Source organism: Eulemur rufifrons, chromosome 24, assembly GCF_041146395.1.
Source record: "Eulemur rufifrons isolate Redbay chromosome 24, OSU_ERuf_1, whole genome shotgun sequence".
Classification (NCBI taxonomy): Eukaryota; Metazoa; Chordata; class Mammalia; order Primates; family Lemuridae; genus Eulemur; species Eulemur rufifrons.
In genome coordinates, this window is record NC_091006.1 from 12,569,016 (window position 1) to 12,587,749 (window position 18,734).

The 18,734-nt window shown below is 56.1% G+C and overlaps 2 protein-coding genes across 4 annotated transcripts; both read right to left on the reverse strand.

Moving 5' to 3' along the window:
* Nucleotides 1–897: 897 nt before the first annotated feature.
* On the reverse strand, nt 898–5,269 carry MAMSTR (MEF2 activating motif and SAP domain containing transcriptional regulator). 2 transcript variants are annotated; one of them, XM_069458088.1, is made up of 9 exons: nt 5,212–5,269; nt 4,029–4,067; nt 3,243–3,394; nt 2,905–3,092; nt 2,439–2,541; nt 2,006–2,200; nt 1,494–1,685; nt 1,348–1,402; nt 898–1,181 (listed from the first exon to the last, which is right to left on the reverse strand). In XM_069458088.1, exons 1-9 carry the CDS (start codon nt 5,267–5,269, stop codon nt 898–900), a joined length of 1,266 nt encoding a protein of 421 aa, XP_069314189.1. The 2 variants fall into 2 exon arrangements, with proteins under 2 accessions (XP_069314189.1, XP_069314190.1); XM_069458089.1 differs by lacking the exons at nt 2,006–2,200; nt 3,243–3,394; nt 4,029–4,067; nt 5,212–5,269 and having other exon boundaries at nt 2,905–3,023.
* Nucleotides 5,270–6,711: 1,442 nt separating this feature from the next.
* On the reverse strand, nt 6,712–18,512 carry RASIP1 (Ras interacting protein 1). Of its 2 annotated transcripts, none has more exons than XM_069456855.1 (12): nt 18,413–18,512; nt 18,051–18,191; nt 16,819–17,504; nt 14,878–15,233; nt 11,625–12,278; nt 11,269–11,306; nt 10,882–11,033; nt 10,660–10,763; nt 9,259–9,502; nt 8,942–9,114; nt 7,658–7,805; nt 6,712–7,123 (listed from the first exon to the last, which is right to left on the reverse strand). In XM_069456855.1, exons 2-12 carry the CDS (start codon nt 18,185–18,187, stop codon nt 6,924–6,926), a joined length of 2,892 nt encoding a protein of 963 aa, XP_069312956.1. In that variant the 5' UTR covers nt 18,188–18,191; nt 18,413–18,512; the 3' UTR covers nt 6,712–6,923. The 2 variants fall into 2 exon arrangements, with proteins under 2 accessions (XP_069312956.1, XP_069312955.1); XM_069456854.1 differs by having other exon boundaries at nt 6,719–7,123; nt 10,660–10,775; nt 18,413–18,454.
* Nucleotides 18,513–18,734: the final 222 nt, after the last annotated feature.

Below are 18,734 nucleotides of genomic sequence, written 5' to 3' on the forward strand. Positions count from 1 at the left end.
CCACCAAGTTGTCCGACACATCTGAGGGCACCATCTTGGATGTCCCTGCCCAGGTGGGCCCTGAGTTGACTGCAGCCCTAGCCAACATCATGTGGAGCTGAAGAACTGTCCTGCTGAGCCCAGTCAACCCATGCAATTGCGAGTATTCATAGTTATTGTTTTAAGACTGTAAGTTTTGGGGTAGTTTGTTGTTCAGCAATCATAAGCCCAGACAGGGAGACATGAAGGGCCAGTTCCATGTGCCTCATGGTGAGAAAGACTCTGCAACTTAATTTACGCTCCAGAGCTCCCCACATGATCAGGCTGAGTTTGGGACTTCACCTGAAGTTGCTTCTTGCTCTTCTTCTTCCCCTTTGCTGTCCCATTTCCCCAACTCCCTTAATGGTTTCTCCTAGGAGCACTTCTTTAATGAATCACTAGCACATGAATCTTGTCTCAGGCTCTGCTTCCAAGAGAAGCTAACCTCTGACACCAGGCTTCTGATTTTCTCACCTCCAACTAGAACACAGGGGTCTGGCTCCCCTATCCTCCCTCCCCAGCCTTCCCTGCTCCTCTCCTGCATCTAAAAAGCATCACCACCTTCCAGAGTCCCCAGACAACAGGCAGCTATCTACTGGGTGGCAGGGCTGGGGGAGGCGGGGTTAAAAACATCCATGAAGTCTCTGAAAGAAGCATCAAGCAGCTTGTTTGCCCTGGCCATACAACCATAAACAGGGATCATATGGTCAGGCAGGCAATGTTCAGGCAGTTCAGGGGCCAGGTGGGAATGGGGCTTTTCTCTGATCCTCTGTCTGCAGGAGGGGGTCTGCTGGATGATCCATCCCCACCCTCAGGGAGTCTCTCTCTGTGACCTGTCCACCCCCACCAGTTCTTAGTCTCTGGAAGCCCTAGAATCCATCACCATGGATCCTCCAGCAGGTCCCACAGCCGGGTGCTACTGGAGTCAGATAAGTCAGCAGAGAAGATGCTGGGGGCTGGGGGGCCAGAGCCCAGTGGGGGACCCCCACTCAGGGCCTCCAGCCAGTCCAAGGAGTCCGTGGGGCCTCTGGGAGAGGGGGATGAGGAATTCGAAGGGGACGGGAGCAAAGAGGAGAAGACAGATGAGAGGCCTTCAGAGTCCGGGGAGGGGGACAGCACGCTGAAGGAGCAGGGGAAGTCCAGGGGAATGGGGGGCAGCTTGTCTGCAGGGAAAGGAATGGGATGTGAGCGTAGGAAGTCAGGGATCCAGGCGCCAGCGTTCTATTCCTCATTTCCAGGAGTCCAGTTCCCCAGCCCACCTCTCCCTCGGAAGCAGAAGCCCAAAACCTTAGCCTCCGCCTCCCCCAGATCTAGGAGTTCGGCTCTTACCATCAGGTTCCACCTGATCCTCCAGGATGTCATCTATGCCCCGATTCGGAAGCAACTGTGGACGGGCAAACTCGGCGTGAACCCGGGACTCCAGCTTGGAACCTGCCCCGAGACTCCTAGCCGGGCTTCGACCCGCACTCCCTCACCTGAGCCCTTCGGATCGCCTCCTGCAGTTCCTCCTCCAGAGTCAGGGCCGCTGAGGCCGGTGCTGAGGAAGGTGTCAAGGCTGGAGCAGCAGCTGGAGCCGGAGCCAGAGTTGGAGCCGGAGCTGGAGCGGTCAAAAGGGTGTCCGGGGCACTTGGAAGAGGTGGCTTGAGAGAGGCTGGATTTGACTTGACCTAGAACCGCCAGGGACAGTACCTATAAGCCACGCCCACCGGGCGCGACCCCACCTACTCGCAATCTTTGGCTCCACCCCCTGGTCCTGTTCTGGCCCTTTGCTTGAGGACCCCTTTTGGCCTTGCCCCCTGTTCTGTCATTGGCTTTCTCTCCCTAAGGATCCGCCCCTCCGTTGCTCTGAGCCACGCCCCCTCGCGTTCACAGCTTCTTTCCGCTGGGCCACGCCCCCACACTTCATTGGCTATTCTTTTCCGACTCTCCGCCCTGTCCCACTTTGCCTTCTCCCCATTGGTCCACACGCACACAGCCCCGCCCTCACCGAGCCCTGCCGCCGGGCGGCTCCCAGAGTTTTAGGCCTGAGGCGCGGCCAGGGAGCACCCGCGGGGCTGTCCTCTCGCCGCGGTTTCATTCGCTCGCGGGGCGGGGCGCCGCCGCGCATGCGCTCCAGGAGCATAGACTTGGTCCCAGACACGGGGAGGCCCCGCAGGCGCAGCTGCTGCCGCAGCTCTGAGACCTGGGGAGGGGATAGGGAGAGGCAGTACTGGGCGGGCTCCGTGGGGCAGGCGGGAGCTGAGGCAGGACATTTGGAAACCGAGAACGGAGGGACTGAGGGTCCGCACTCCTGGGACCCTAAAAAGGATAGGACTGGGGATCCGATCTCCTGGATTTCCGTGGGGCAGAGGCCTCGGGGTTAGACTTCTGGGCCCCACTGAAAGAAGGCACCAGCCCAGGAAGTCACACCCCAAACTCACCGTCAGCTCCTCCAGTTTAAGGGTCTGAAGTTCCAATTTGTGTGGAGGAGGCGAGGGGCTGGGGACTCCTGGCGGAGAGGGAGTGAGGGGAGTGGGCTTCATCCTGGCGATAGTCGTGAGGGGGGAACAAAGGTTAGATGGGACAAGGGGAGAAAAGGCATTCTGGGGTCCTCAAAGACAGGGGCTGGAGAAGATGCAGGAAGGTGAGGGCCCAGAATTCTGGGGCTCCAAAGGAGCAAACACACGGGGCTAGATTTCTGTGCATGGGGTGGAGAGCGCGGGGAGGAAATGGGAGCTCAGACTCTTGGGTCTGCAGGGAGAGGGGCTGGGAGATTGGACTCTTGAGTCCTGGGGAGGGCAGGGGGTTTCAGGCCAGACTCTTCTGGTCTCAGACTCTGGGTTTGAGGGAGGAGAATGCTAGGACCTGAATTTCTGGGTCTTGGGAGAAGAGAAACAGGAGTCATACCTAGAATGTGGCTGCTGCGATTTTGTCCCTTCCCACAGAGGTGGCCTGGGAGGACCCGGGGCTGACCCCTCTTCGGCTTGGGGGTCTAACCTGGATCCTTGTCTCGGCTCTGGGGGCATGTACTGGTGGTTCGTCAAATTCCCCCTGGGCTTGGACTCCCTCCAACGCTGGGAGACCTTGAGAGACTCCTGAAAAAGCAGGTATGAGGTGCTGTGCCTCAGAGCTACAGGCAAGATGTGGGGTCAGCTTGGCATCACCCGAGAGGAGCAAAAGGGGCAGCAGCAAGGAGGACCAAAGCTAGACTCTCAGAAGGACTTCTCACTCCAGTGGAAACTCACCTTCTTTGGAGACCTCCAAGGACAATATTCTGGCTCAGGGAGCAGGACCCCAGGGCTGAAGAGGAACGAGGCAGGCCCCGAGGCTGAGGCCGAGGCCAAGCCTGGGGCAGGAGCTGGGCCTGAAGCTGAGATCCACGGGTCTGGATCTGAGACTGGAGAGGCGCGAAGGACCCTGAGCGGCCTGCAGGCAGCAAGCCAGGCAGGGAGGAGCAAGGCTGTGCGGAAAGGAGGCCCCCGGGTGCAGGAGCAGGGCCCAGGGAGCAAAACCCAAGGGTGGGAGCTGGTTGCTGGGACTCCTGGCTCTGAGGGCGGACGTGCTGGGGGCCTAGATTTTTACATTCTCAAGAAAAGCAGAAATGATGTTGTGGGCCACCAAGAGGGGTGTGGTAGCTGAGGATCCCAGATATCTGGGGTTTTGCTGGGACAGGGTGGGGCCTGCGCTCCTGGTTCTTGGGAGAGGGAAAAGCTGAAAGCCACATCCTGAGCTTCTTATCTGTGCCAAGAGTGGAGTCTGGGAGCCTGTCTTCCCCAAAGAAACAGGATCTAAATTCGGGCATCTCCTTGGGGTGGGAAAGCTTGAGGAGCAGGAAGCAGAGCTCCCAGGGGGTGGGATGGCCAGGGACCTGGACTTCTGGGTCCTTGGGAAAGGACAGGATGGGATTTCAGGCTATCCTGGGGCAAAGGGGCTGAGATGCAGGAACCAGTGAGGGATATGTGGCAGCTGTACTGCAGGGTGTCCCAGGGGAGTGGGGCCACCATCCCCTCCCTTTCAGGGCCCACACTTACTCGGGTCCTGATTCCGTCTGTGGATCCGAAGCTGGAGGACTGTGGAGAGAGGAGGAGGTGGGAGGAGGAAGGCGGGAAGGGAGTGTCCAGGAGCCTGGCCTGGAGCCTCAGTTGTTGGCGGGACGCTAGTGCCCAGCCCCCTTACACACCCCGAGCAGGAGCAGGCGGGTGGGCGGGCAGCCTGCTCCCTTTCCTGGGCCTCCTGCCTGCTCCCTGCCAGCACCTCGGGCCTGAGCCATTCTGGGGCTAGGAGCCAGCGTGCAGGCAGGAGGCTGTCCTGCCTCTGGCTCCACCTGCCCCCTTCACAAGTGTGTGCCCACTCCACCTCTGGCACAGTTGTCATCTTGGCAGCCTGGCCCATTTGCACTCGCCTCCTTTCCTCTGTGCACCCCACTTTGCACCTGCCTGCTCCTTTCTGTGCTACCTCTCGGTCTTCCCACAGTTCCCCTTTCTGCACACACACCCTTTAAGCACTCATCTCTCTGGGCTCCAGTTTTGCACACCTGCCACTTTTGTGCACTTGTGCATTTTTACACACTCTCCATCTTTGGCTCATTCTGCCTCCACACCCACCCACCCATGTCAACACTTTTACTTGCACGCTCAGGATTTGGCCCCCAGTTTGGAGCAAGGGTCTCCCTTTGCACACTTCTCTGCACATGTGTACCTTTTTGCACACCTCTTGCTCTTTGGTTACCGGTGACTTTGTACCCACCCGTAAGCACACTCATTTGCACACTCAAGTACCCTTTACCTACTCAGGGATTCACCCCCAGTTCTATCCACTTACACACTTTCTGCTTGCCCTGGGACCTTAAACAGGACTTTTGACACTTTCAAGGCTTGATAGCTCCTTGTCCTCTCACCTGCACTCCCACCTGGTCCTCCAAAGTCCCCACTCTGTCCACTCCTCCACTTTGCACGTGTGTTCAGCTTAAGCCCTTGTTCTTTTGCAGTGCCAGATCCTCTTCACGCCCACCCCTAGCCACCCACTCCCCATTGCTCCCCTGAGCATTTACTGGCCATTTACACACTCATTGATCCTCTGGGGCGTCCTTTATGCAAAGTGACCTTTTGCACAGAAAACACATGCCTCCTGGGTCCCCTCCCTCCCCCACCCCAGACTAGAGCATTCTCAAGGATAGGACGCCCTTCCCCCCACACATGGAGAGAAGCCTCTCACCAGATCGGAACTTGGAGCGAATGATTTGGGAGCGCTGGGAGGAAGCCGCCAGGGTCATTGTCAAGGCTGGGATGGGACCTGGACTAGGGAGAGGGCAGGGTCAGAGTGGAGGTGAAGAGGCTGCCCCTGCATGTGAACTCAGCAGGGAAAGAGCCAGGAGTTAGGGATAGGAGCAGCCTTGGGCCATAACTTCTGGATTCCAGGGGGAACTGGACTCCTGGTCTGAGAAAGAAGGGCTGAGGGCCTCAACTCCTGGATCCTGGGAGAGGAGGGACCTGGGGTCCAGGGCTCCTGGGTCCTGAGGAGGAGGCACTGGGCGTCTGGACTCTTGGGTCTATGAAAGGGAGAAAGGGGCGGCACCTGGACTCCTGAATCTTGGAGAAGGAGGTTAAGGGCGATCTCAGTACTCTGAGGAGACTAGAGCCTGGATCAAGAAGGGAAAGGGGGCCTGACAGGTCTCTGGGGAATAGAAGGGTCCCTGTGACCTGCATCTGAGAAGGAAATTAGTGGGGTGTGAGCCACCAGGGTCTGTAGGAAAGGGGCTGGGACCAGAGAAGTGACAGAAGAGTTACGGAGGGTCCCCCCTCCACCCCAGGGGCTTCTCACCAGGTGGGCTCGGCGTAGCTGTGCTCTGGGACCGGTCGAGTCCCGTGGTCTAGGCTGGACACTTCAGGCTCCGCCCCACCAGCGTGGGACCGCCTCGAACCCCCCTTCCCGGGGTGTGCCGGGAACCCGTGGAGCGGGGTGGGGGAGACGGGAGCCCCGCCTGGGATCCTGAGAAGGGGCGGGAGCACGCGCCGGGGAGGGGGTTGGGGCGGGGCAGATGTCGGGGTTCCTGGCTTGCTCCTCGTGCGAGTCCTGGGACTGTGGGGTGGGGTGGGGTGGAGCAGCGGACTGACAGAAGCAGGTGCCAGGAGAGGGGCGTCGGGTGAGCAGCAGCAGCAGGTGGTCGTGTCCCGGCCTTGCCGGCAGGTGCCACCTGTCGCCTACTTTTTCCCTGATGCAGCAACAGGAGTCAGGTTCAGTGGAGTGAAACGTTCAAATTGGGGGCCTGATCTCCTGGGTTTGAAAAAAGAGGCAGGGGCCAGGACTCTTGAGTCTGAGGGAAGAGGGGACTGGGAACAGGGACAGAGGTGTTGGGATTCAGCGGTGTGCCCGACAGGCAGACAGGTCTAGAGGGGACCGGGGACTCAGACTCCTGGGTCTGAGGGGGAAGGGGCTGGAGTATGGACTTTTGGGGTGGAAGGGAGAGATGGTGGTTCCCACTAGCAGGACTGAGGGCTGAAATTCGGCAGAGCAAGCTTAGGACTGTGTTCTGGGACGTATGGGAGGCTCCAGCGCTCCTGGGTTGGATTACATGCAAGAGGGCAAGCTGAGACCGTGGCTATAAATACCTCCTTGGACTCGGCATGCACCCAACGCTCCAGGCAAGGGCCCCGGTACCTTATTGCACAGAACACCATCATCACTAGCGCACCGGAGTCTTAACAATGGAGGCGTTGCCAATACCACAGATATCTTTATTGCTCCTTGGCACTCACATTCCAAGCCTATCTTCCCACCTTCCCTCCACTACACGAAAACTCAAACCCACAGCATTGCATGCAGGGGGAAGAACTACAACTCCCAGAAAGCTCTGCGCTCAGACGAGCTCCAGTGAATAGGCGCCCCCGTGAATTTTCAAGGTTCGCGCGCTAGTTTGCTATTGGTTCTCAAGGAGGCGTGACCACGGGAGGTCCGTGGCGGTGATTGGCCGGTAGCTCCTGCTGCTCAAGATCCCAGAGGAGGCGGCGGAGCCTGCGCAGTTCACGGTGCAGGGCGTCGTCCGTCACCGGACCCGTGAGGCGCAGGCGAGAACTTCCCAAGGGCAGGATGAGGGGAGGGTGCGATGAGAAGCTTTCGAAGATGTCCCCTGAGGCCAAAGAAGATGGGGTTAGATTCTGAAAGTGGGCGTGAGGTGGCTGTGTCGGGGAGAGCCGAGGCTGCATCACGGCCAAAGGAAGAAAAAACTTCAACCCCCAGCAATGCCTGGAGCAGGGTCCCCAGGCATGATGGGAGTAGTAGTTCAGACTATGAAAAGCCACCGTTGGCTTGGAAACGGGCGACATAGTTGGGTCCCTAGGTCTGGGAGGAAGGGCTGGGAACTTAGTCTAAGGATTCCTGAAGGTGGAGGGTCCGGAGCCCGGACTCCTAGGACAGGTGGGTGGGTGGTTGTGGAGGAAAGAGGCTGGGGGCGTGGCCCCTGAGAAAAAAGAGGGAGCTGGAGACTTGAACTGTATCTTGGGGGACAAGGGGGCTGAATCCAGCACTTAGGTCTAGGGGAGGGAGGGCTAGGAGTTCAAAATCCCGGACCAGAAGGAAGAGAAGGGTGGAAATAGGGACTCCCGGGTACTGAGGAAAGAAGAAAGCTGGCAGCCCCAATGCTTGTCTCCCCCCTTCTCCTCACCTGTGTCCACCGCATCTCGCTCTGCAGGGGGAGGGTCCCAGGCGGGTGGTGGCCCACGGCCGGGCCCCAGCTGGTAGTGGCTGAGCAGATGGTGGAGCTGAGCGGGGGTCAGTGTGGGGTGGTCAGTTCGTAGGCTGCTCCATGAGGCCTGGTGGGAGGAGCAGGCGAGAAGTGTATGGTCATGATGGGGCGGCTGAGAGTCATGACTGGACGGACATCCATGAAGGGAGTGGACGTGGTGGGCACATACTGGGGTCTGTGCAGTGTCTTCTGGGCACTGTGAAGCTTGACTGTCACCGAAGTGATGGTGAGGAAGGGTGTGTTCTCAGCAATTTTTAAAAATGTGGTTTGCGTCAGAATAAATGAAGATATAGGAAGCAGGTGGGGGTGGAGAAGAAACAAGATGGGCCAATAATTTATATTATTGACGCTGGTGGTGTGTACATGGGGATGTATTATTTTATGGCAGCCACCTTTTATATCTGTTTGACAATCTCTACAACTGACCTAGATGGCATCAGAATCATCAGCAGAGACTCCACCCAGATTGCCTGGGTCCAAAAATCCCAGCTTGTCTACTTATTACCTTCGGGCAAGTGACTGTGCCTCAGTTTCCTCATCTGTAAATTGGGAAAATAGGAACTACCTAATAGGGCTGTTATGAGGATGCAATATGGTAAGATTGTAAAGTGCTTGGAACACTGAGACTTATTAAATACACTGTAAATGTTTGACAAATAAAAATAAATAAATGTAAGCACTTCTATTTGGAAAAGAGATATCTGCCTGAGATGCAGAGGTAAAAGAGGAAAAAGAAAAAAAGAAAAAATAGATTGAAAAGAGAGAAAAAAGAAAACAAACAAAAAAATAAAGTAAAAATAAATAAATGGAATCAAGTGAATTATCCTACCTGATTCTCAGTCTCCTCATCTGAAAAACTGTCAATTAATAACTTACTAGAAGTGCTAAACACAGTGCTTGGCATATAATTTATGTTCAATGAATGTTTTACCATCATGCTACTTGGTCTCACACCAGACTTCCTGACTCTGCATGACTGAGGGAGGGACCCCGGAAACTTTTAATAAGTTCCACGGAGATTCAGACATAGCCAAGTTTGGTCGTCGTTGGTGCTGGCTTCTTTCTAGCTGCCAATGCATCGCCCACAGTGTCTGAGCTGGGACAGGGATGACATGGGGTCCAAGTGTGAGCTGAATACAGAGGGTGGCTGGGTGGCATTGAGGAGCCAGCAGTCAGGGTTGGGTACAGCTGACTGAGGGTCACCTTGAGCAGGGAGGTGCGGGGCACACAGAGCAGGTTCACAGCCATGGAGAGTTTCCGGAAGAACTCAGTGGCAATGTCGCCCAGCCCAGCTCCCTGTAGCCAGTCCAAGACAAGGTCCAGGTTGGTTCGGATTTGGACAGCTCGGGACCATTGATAGAAAGGTCGACCTTGACCTGTGATGGAAGGGTATTAAGGCTATGAGAGGCAACAGGTGGGTGGACTCTGTCCTCCTGCCTCCCAGACCATTCCTATCCTTCAGCTTGGGCTCCTGTCTTGGCCTCCCTGACAGGCTCCCAGCCCCCCAGCCCAACCCTCACCTCGTTCCATCAGTGAGTTGAGAAGGGAGGCATTGGAGAAGAAGAACAAGTAGCCAAAAGTCTGAGACACGAGGTCTGGGTGCAGTTCACACTGGCTGGTCAGTTCCAGGGCTGCTTGGAACACTCCCAGGGTAGGTCTCAACCCCGGAGGCATGGCTCCCAGCTCTGCACCAGGCCCCGGCAGCTCTGCCCCAGCTGTGAAAGGGTTACTATCCAGGAGAGCCGGCAGTGTTGAATACAGAGTCTGAGAAGATACAGAGGTGCAAACAAGTGGTTAGACAACTCCCTGAAACCTTCAGGGTGGTAGAGTGGGTGGTAGAGAAGATAATGGGGAGCTTCCCAAAGGCTTCTGGGAATTGTAGTCCAACTACATTCAACATCCTAAGGTTCTCCATGCAGAAATCCCTACTTTGTAGATGGATTTCTAGCATTTATTAGGCCTGGACCAAAAGCCTTTCTGTAAGTTTCTTGGGTCTTTTAAGACCACCTCTTGTGCATTGTGGGACTTGTAGTTCTCAACAGAGACAGCTCAAGGAGGACAAAGGATACTGAACAAAGAGGCCCCCCCTTCAGTCAAAGAATTATTATCCAGAGTTCCCAAAGGAAAGACAAAGAATGGAGAGTCAGGAAGTGAGAGTAGGGTGGCAGTTGGCCAGTGGAAAGTGAGATCAGGCCAAGGACAGGAAATGAGGTCAGAGACAGAGAAAACATAAAACCACACGTGGCAGGGTCGTAAAGGAAGTGAAGTCTTGGAGGAAAGGGCTTCACAATCATGGCTGCTGGAGGAACTTAGGGACTATCTGTCCCCAAAGATCCCCTCTCATTTCACAGATAGGGCATCAGGCCCACCACAAGCCAGAAACTCTGAGAATTCCAAGAAGCAATATTAAGGTCAAGGGTAGTGGCGGGGAAACTGGGGCAGAAAGCAGTCCCTGCAGGAAGGGCACTCAGGGAGCTCTGTGGCTCAGAAAAGGGAGAGAATTCAGAGCTGTAAGAAGTGAGCTCAACAAAAACAGGAAATGAGGCCTGCAATTGACTGTTCCTGGCACTATCTGATGTATCTATATCCTTCTACCTATCTATAAAATGTATCAGCGACTAAAGAGTGGACTTAGAAAATGGGAGATTGAGAAAATGGTAACTGTGATATAACCAGATAACGAAGTCAGCCTATCAAGAAGTGATGATTGCAAAGACAGGAAATGAAGCCAGAATGGCAGGAAGTAATGTAAGCCCAAATAGGAAGTGATGTCACAACAGCAAAGTGCTGGGGTGAGATGGGATGTCATGTCAGAGAAGCAAAAAACCTTGAGTCCAATAGGAAGTGATATCAGAGCCATACAAAGTAGTTTAAACAGGAAGTGATACTATATCGAACAGAAAGCAAGGGGCAAGGCCGACCTTGGTGAGGTAGTAGACAGACTGCTGGAAGGTACACATGATGACCTCATCCAGGAGGGCCATGGCCTCATCACATAATTCCAAGTCACTGCAGAGCTGTGGGTCTGAGGACAGGCCTAGGGGTGAGAGGGAGAACCAGAGGCTGGCAGCCAGAAGCCCAGGTCCCCAGGTTCAGGGAGTGACAGAGGGCTTGGGCAGGCCTGAGCCTGGGTCAGAGCTCACCCTCCTGGTCAGCCTCCTTCTCCATTTCCATGACCTTCTCCTGCACAAAGCTCAGCAGCTCCGTGGTGTTGGCCATCCACAGCATGAGTGGCCGCAGCTCCACAGACACAGCCTCAGGCGTCAGGGGTACCTCGGGGACCCCCTCAGGGTGGCTGGGGAAAGAGAAAGGAACTTGTGTTCCCTGCCCAACTCTCATCAAAGTGTCCAAACCCCATGATCTAAGTCTCAGTTGGGGACCAAGACCAACCCCCACTTCATAGCTGGAAAGGCTGAGTCCCAAGGAGGAGCAGAAACTCGCACTGAGACATGCATGGGGTGACCCCGGAAATGGATGCACATCCCAATCCCTGCATCCGGCCCGCTCTTTCTGATCAACATGTCTCTTACTTTTCTGGCTGACGGTCTCCAATCTCCTTAATCTTTTCCTGTGGAACAGTAAGATTAGAGTCAAGAGGAGAGGGATTCATTGAAAGACTTGGGAGTTAACACCCTGGTTTTTCTAGAAGCATCTTTTTGACAGAGTCTCTCCCCACTTTTCAGATGGACTCTGATCTCAAGCTTCAGAATAGTCTCTCCTTCATCTTACCCTTTAAAACACACACCCCTGTGATCCGCACTAGTGTAAATCCTGGGAAAGGTAGTTTCATCCCACCCGGCTATGAAAGAAGGTTGAAGGTGGGGAGGGGAGGCTGGAGAAAGGACTTGGGGCGCAGGTGGGGCTGGAGGCAGTCGGGGGCGCTCACCCAGACGGCCTCCTTGATGAGCCGGGCCAGGCGGCCCAGCAGGCGCGGCAGGTGACCCAACTCCAGCTCCCGCGCCGAATGCTGCACGCACAGCGCCAGCAGCGTGGCGGGTCCGAGCGGTGGCAGGTCTCCCGCGCCGGCGGCCGCGGCGCGCACGATCTCGCCCAGTAGAGCCTCCTCCTCGCGCGGCCGGAAGCGCAGGACGGGCTCGCGGCCGTCTAGATAGGCGGCCAGCGCCTCGCCGCGCTCCTGCAGGCCTCGGCCACACAGGCGACAGGAGAAGGCCCAGCCAGGGCCCGGTGGCGTGGCCCCAGGGCGCGCGGGAAGCCACGGTGGCCGCGCTGGCCCTGAGCCCCCAGTGCGGGGGTCTTTGTACATGAACAAGAAGTGCTCGCCCATCCCCAGGAGGTCGCCCGGGTGCAGCTCCGCCTCTCGAAGAAGGAGGCACCCGTTGTGCGTGACCGGAGCGCCCCGGGATGGGCGCACCATGGCGGGGGGCTCAGGGCCCGCGCGCACTGTGCAGTGACGGGGCAGGATGTCTGGAGCATTGAGGAAGGTGTCCACATACGGGGCCGGGGACCCGCCGCGGCCCGACGAGTTCCCGCCCCGGCCGAACACGTGCTGCTCCCTCGTCATCACGTACACCACGAAGTCCTGGAGAGAAAGCGAAGGTGCACTAAGGACGCCACTCCACCAGGAATGGACGCTTCCACATAGATCCCTTCCTACAATCGACTCGCGCATGCCCTACCTCCTTTGAATGAACACCTCCAAGGAGACCTCCTGGGATCCCACAGGACTCTCTAAGTACCGCCATTTCCCATGAGTGGACTTTCTGTGGACTCTTCCAAGGCACTTTCTATGGTAGAATGTCCCATAACACCCATCCCAAAGTCTAGATACTTACAAGGAGACCCCTTTCTTGACATGGACTCTACCATTTTATTCCCTCAAAAAATAGATGCTTCCAAGGGGATCTTTCTCCAATGGACTCTCCCATCTTCTCGCCTCTTCTGATGGACTCTTCAAGGCAATCCCTTCCTACAGGGGACTCTCCCATAACACCCAGACAAAGAATGGGTGCTCCCAAGGACATCCCCATTTCCAAAATGGACCGTCCAATTACCCTCGCCCTCAAAGAATGGACCTTTCCAAGGAAACTGTCTTTATCCAAGAAACTGCCTCATTTCCCTACCCCTGGCCCCACCCACTTGTCAGTTATTCTACCCCCCATGATGGAAGCTTCCAAATACATTTCCTTTTCCAATAATAGTTTTTCTCAATATTCCCAAAGCAGAGAATGGATACCTTTAAAGAGATCTCCCTTTGAACAAAGGTTTCCTTCAATTTCTCCATCCCATGAATGTACACTTCCAAGAATATCCCCTTTTTACAATGGACTTGCTCATGATTTCCCAGCCCATGATGAACTCATTTCCAAGGAGACATATGCCCACAGTAGACCCACCTATAGCCTCCACTCCCCTGATGGAGGATTCCAGAGACTCCCCTTCCATCAATGGATGCTGTCAATATTCTCATCCTAAAAAAAGATATCTCCAAAGAGATATCTATACGATGGGCTCTTCTAGTAACTCTACTTATAAATAGACACTTTCAAGGAGACCCTCTTATAATGGAGTGTCCCATTTCATCCACCAAATAAACACATGAATTCCGGAAGAACTCTTTTTAAAAATAGACTCTCTCATCTCCATTCTATAAAAAATGTAAGCATTCAGTCTGACCCCCGACCTAAACTAAACCCTTCCATTCTCCACCCATGTCTGTGAGAATAGACATCCTGATCTGCGTAAACCCTTTTTCTACATTGAACTTTCCCATTACCCCACCCCGTGAATTCATGTTACCAAAGAGACCCCTTCCTACAACAGATTCCCTTATCTGCCCCTCTAGGAAAATGGGCCTTTCCAGTCTGACCATCTTCTAAAGGTAGAATCTTCTGTGTGCCATGCCTGTCTGAGGGAATGATATGATCCAAAATACATGAGCCTCTTTCAACAATGGGCTGTCCTGTCCCTTAACCCGGGAAGGAATGCTTCCACAGCACCTGCCACGAACTCTCCCATTACAGCCCCTCCATGAATAGACAAATCCAAATAAATTCCTACAATAGATTCACCTATTATTTCTGTCCACAAGGAATCTACAATTCCAATGAAGCTTCTTTCTTACAAAGGAATTTCTCATGATCCCCACCAGAGGAATAGATGTTTCTAATGTTTCCCCCTCTTCTCACAAGAGACTTAACCTCTTACATGGTAGAATAGCTCCTTCCAATTTGACCACCTTCCCAAAAGAGAGCCTCTTGTTCTCCAACCTTGTCCAGAGGAATGGGCTGTTATGAAATATGCAAGCTCCTTGCTACAATGAGTTCTCCCCTGTCCCCTTGCCCCCACTAGCAGGAGTGAATTCTTCCATGTGAGCTGTTCTCTGAATAGTCTAAACCTCTCACCCATATCTACAGCCAAGCTGCCTAACCCTATTGGATCTCTCTGACAGTAAAAATGGAATTGTCCAATAAGCTCTGCCACCTTCTAGAGTGGGGTTTGCCCTTGGTCCCCGTACTTGTTGAGCTTGGCTGCACCACTGTCACCCAAAGATGGGCAACACCATAAGGATGAATGCCCCAATCACCACAAATAAATGAATTTTACTTTCTAATAAAATATTACATTTCTATTAATGCAATAATTTTCCACAGATCCCACCACCAATCCTTTCTTCCTCTCTGCTATCTAACAAAGAAGTTCCGGCATCACCCAAATATGTAAAGTAGATAGAAGTATCAGTACCACCTGCCTCCATCAATAATGGTCAAATGGTTCCAATGTAAACCATTATCTTTTAACAATGGATCAGCCCACTCCTCCTACCAAGAAAACATAGGTTTATCCAGAGCAAGATCCCAGGCACCAAATGATTTCCCTGCTCCACCTGATGGACTCTCCCATCACACCCCCTCAAGAAATGGACGTTTCCAAGGGGATCTTCTTTCTACAGTGGACTCTCCCTTGAGGAAGACAGTGCTTTCCTCCAACTATGAATGCAGTGAACCATTCCCTACGTGCCCCTCCAGTGCCTTCTCTCGTCTCCGACCTTATTGGCTACTCAGGAACCTTGCTGGACCACGCCTCCCAGAGTGCCCTGGGAATTCTGGGAGTTGTAGTTTTGCCGCCCTCCAAATGACGGGTGGGGTAGAGGGTTCTCTGGTAGGGAAGGTGATGCTTACCTGGGCGTCCTGGTAGCCCTGGAGCAGCAGGAAGTAGGGGTGGTTGCTGGGGGCCTGGATGAGACACTGAGTCAACTGATCGAAGTCCCCGGGGTCTGCAGATCCGATTTGGGCGTCGGCTGCCCCTGGGGCCATGCTAAGTGCCTGCTGCCTGCGTTCCTGCTGCCGCCGCCGCCGCCCCTGCAGGCTGAGCTCCGACACGCTGCGCCTCAGGGACAAATTTTCTGAGCGCTCCTTGCCTCCGGACCCAGCCGGGGGCCCTGATCCTGACCCCGGACCAGGACTGGCCAGCGCCGCCCCTCCCGACGCTGCCCGGGAGCGGTTCTTTTGTGGCCGCCACGAGGGGGCGCCAGTGCCTGCGGAGAGAGAAGGGGAAAGTGAGGCTGGGCCTGGAAAGACAAGAGATTTTAAGGATACAAAGAATTGGCTTCAGAGAGGTGAGGCTGCTTCCCACGTTTAGGCTTTTGCATATGCTGTTCTCTGTGTCTGGAACACATTTCCCAGATGACTCCTACCATCTGGCAGTTTTCAGCCCAGAAATTTCGTTCATTCTTTTAACAAGTATTTGTTAAGCACCTACTGTGTGCCTGGGACTAGGTAACAGAGAAGACTCTGCTCTGCCCTCGGGGCTATAGAAACCACCTCCTGAACACCCTTCCCTGACAGTCCACATTGATGCAGGTAACTGCACCACCGGGCCCTGGCACATAGTAGGTGCCTGGTGGAAATGAGCTGAATGAATGAACCAATGTTTACCACTAGACTTGTGATCTGCGAGAGTGAGAACCTCACCTGTCAATGTCCCCATTGTATTCCTCAGGGCCCTAAAAAACATGTGGCTCACAGTAGGTGCTCAATGAATGCTTTTTGTGTGTTGGGGGGGGGAAGATGATGATTATAATTGCCATTCTTTTTTTAGACAGTCTTGCTTTTTTGCCCCGGGTAGAGTGCAGTGGCGTCATGATAGCTCACTGCAACCTCTAACTCCTGGGCCCCAGAGATCCTCCTGCCTCAGCTTCCTGATTAGCTGGGACTACAGGCATGCGGCACCATGCCCGGCTAATTTTTCTATATTTTGTAGAGACGGGGTTTCGCTGTTGTTCAGGCTGGTCTCCAACTCCTGGTCTCAAGCAATCCTCCCACCTCGGCGCCATTCTTTATTAAGCACCTATGTGCCATGCCCTGTGCTAGGTCATATATATGTCTCCCATTGACTCTTCACCTAGGATTTTGCTGAGATTAACTGGCAGATAACATATTGGAATCCAAGCCTGAGTTCCAAACCAGTCAGTTTAATTGCTAACAACACTCTATTTCCCAAATGGAGACTCAGAAACAGAAAAGCGGTTAGAGAGCTTTCCTGAGCAGCCTCTGGCCCTCAGTGCGCCAGGCCCCACCCTTGCCAGGCTCGTCTAACACTTGCCATTTCATCATTGACACCACCTCCTGTTCTAGGCCTGGTCTTTTCAGAGACCAGGCCCCATTGTGGCATAACCTTCCTTGGCCTGTACAAATACTTCTTCCTCTTGCCCCTTCCTTTCCCATGTCCCCACACTTGGCAGGCAACCCAGCAGAAGCCCACCTGATGTAAGGCTGGCCCCTGTGAGGTTCCGCCCACTCTGGGCCCTCCAGGCCCGACCTAGGAGCCCAATTTCCCCCCAGTCCCTCCCCCTTCTAGGCTCCACCCACATAGCCCCGCCCCTGTAAAAATCCCACTCTACCAACAAACAGGCCCCGCCCTACATTCGGGCCCGTCCATGTGGCTGACCCGGGCCCCGCTCCAGCTCAGCGCTCCAATGACTGGGTCCTGCAGGTAAGGCCCCGCCCCTAGCCCGCCCCCAGTTTCAGAACCCCGCCCCAGTGCCCGCCCCCAAGTCCCGTCCCGCTGGCCCCACCTCCCTCGCCCCAGGTCCCCGCCCCTAGGGCCGCCAGCAGCCTCACCTTCGCCGTCCGCGGCCCCGAAGGCCTCCTGCTCCAGGCGGCGCGCCTCCTCGCGGCCGCGCAGCTCGAAGCGCCGCGCCCAGCCGGGCCGCGCCCTCCACAGCTCCTGCACCAGCAGCGGGCGCTCGGAGTCGCCCAGCACACGCAGGTGCTCCGCCCGCCACTCGCCGTTGCCCGCGCCGCCCGCCGCTGGCCGTCCCAGCGCGTCGCACAGCGCGAAGGCGTCCACGCAGCTGCTGTCGCCGGGGCCGCTGCCCGGGCTGCCCGCCAGACCGTAGCGCTCCAGCGCCTCGGCCACGAGCTCGCGCGCCGTGGAGCGCGCCGTGGCCAGCACGCTCTTGTAGTTGGCGCCCGACGCCAGTCCGGCGCCGAAGATCTTGAGAACCCCGGGGGGCGCCGTGGCGCGGGCGGCCAGTGGGGGCTCAGGGGCCACACCCGCCGCCAGCTCAGGCAACTTCTTCTCGCTGGCCCAGCGCTGCGCGGCCCCCGGAGTCCCGGGGCCTCCCGTGCTGCCAGACCCGGTAGTCCCGGTCCCCGAGCCCCGAAAGAGCTGAGAGATGCGCTTGGCGCGGCTACCGGAGGCTCCCCCGGCCGCCTTGACCGCGCCCACTCGCCGCAGCTCCACGTGCGGTGGAGGCGGGAGCAGGGGCTCACTGCTGCGGCTCCCCGTGTCCGAAGACGAAGACCTGGGAGCCCGCCGTGGAACACAGTCGCGGGAGAGACACAGAAGGACACCGACACGGGAGACAGATTAGGAGAAAGGTGGTCAGACACCCAGACACAGAAGGGAGGAGAGACCAGGATGGATGGAGATGGGGGGTGGGCAGAGATCGGAGGTAAAGACAGAGAAATTAAATAAATAAATAAATGAATAAATAAATAAATAAATAAAGGCGAGTCCCACAGAAGGAAATTCCAAGAGGTGAGCGGGGAGGGGAGGAAGGAAGGTGAATCAAAGTCCTGCGCCTTCTGTGTTCCCATCCCCGTGCCCATCCGGCTTAACTCCATCTCCTGGGCCAGCTTGCCACTGCCCCCCACCTCCGCCGTGCCCTGATATCACTGTGTCCCACCATCTCCCCCTGCCCACCATCTCACTTGCCCATTCAGGACAAGAACCAGAGCCGACCCTTTCAGGGTCCCTGGCATGGCCCCGTACAGGGCCCTGGCCATCAGCAGGGGCAGGTGCGAGGCACGAGGGCAGGGGCGGGAGTCCTGTGGAGATGGGCACTCACTTGACAGAGGCAGCGCTGGGCCAGCGTCGCCCCAGCTTGGCCAGCTGCTTCCTGGGGGAATTGATCCACAGGCCCACAGGGAGATGGAGCTTCCCAAAGCGGGGGCTTCCGCCCTCCTTCCGTTCACCAGACAGCATGGCCCTGAGGATGGGAAAAGTCCCAGCTCCTAAGGCACCGAGTGTGACAATGGGGTGAAAGGGACCTGGACCCCCAAGGTGGGGGGTAGGGCTCAGACTCTTGAGTGCAGGTGGAGGAGAGGGATGGGACCCTGGACTCCTGGGTCCTGGGATGGGACATGGCCAGGGACTGACTCTGGGGTCGGAGGGAGTGGGAGTCTGGACTCCTGGGCCCCTGGCTCTTACCCTGCTTTGGGTCCGGCAGCACCCGGAGGCCCTGGCTCCCTGGCCTGGGTAGTTCTACTGCTCCCGTTCAGCCTTTGCCTCTGCCCCAGCTCCCAGCGCTGGGTGGGGGACAGGAAAAGGCAAGAGGAAACCCGGCAGGAAGAGCGGGGAGGGGGCGTCCTGTGAGGAGACCAGGCCTGGGGGAGGAGATGTGGGTAGGGCAGGCCCTGCCCGATTCCTCGATCCTGGAATTACATGGCAGTTGGCCGGTCCCTCCAGGACCCAGGGGTCCCAGTTTCTGGCTCCTCTTCCCTCAGGCAGGAGCCCATCCCCAGACCTCTCG

Coding starts and splice junctions, on each gene's coding strand:
- MAMSTR (XM_069458088.1), bottom strand. CDS start 5,269: ATGACCCTGGCGGCTTCCTCCCAGCGCTCCCAAATCATTCGCTCCAAG. Junction 4,068..5,211: donor TCGCTCCAAGTTCCGATCTG/GTGAGAGGCTTC, acceptor CTCTCTCCACAG/TCCTCCAGCTTCGGATCCAC. Junction 2,201..2,438: donor TTAAACTGGAGGAGCTGACG/GTGAGTTTGGGG, acceptor TCCCCTCCCCAG/GTCTCAGAGCTGCGGCAGCA.
- RASIP1 (XM_069456854.1), bottom strand. CDS start 18,187: ATGCTGTCTGGTGAACGGAAGGAGGGCGGAAGCCCCCGCTTTGGGAAG. Junction 15,234..16,818: donor CGGGGCCGCGGACGGCGAAG/GTGAGGCTGCTG, acceptor CTCTCTCCGCAG/GCACTGGCGCCCCCTCGTGG. Junction 7,806..8,941: donor CCCGCACCTCCCTGCTCAAG/GTGACCCTCAGT, acceptor TCCTCCCACCAG/GCCTCATGGAGCAGCCTACG.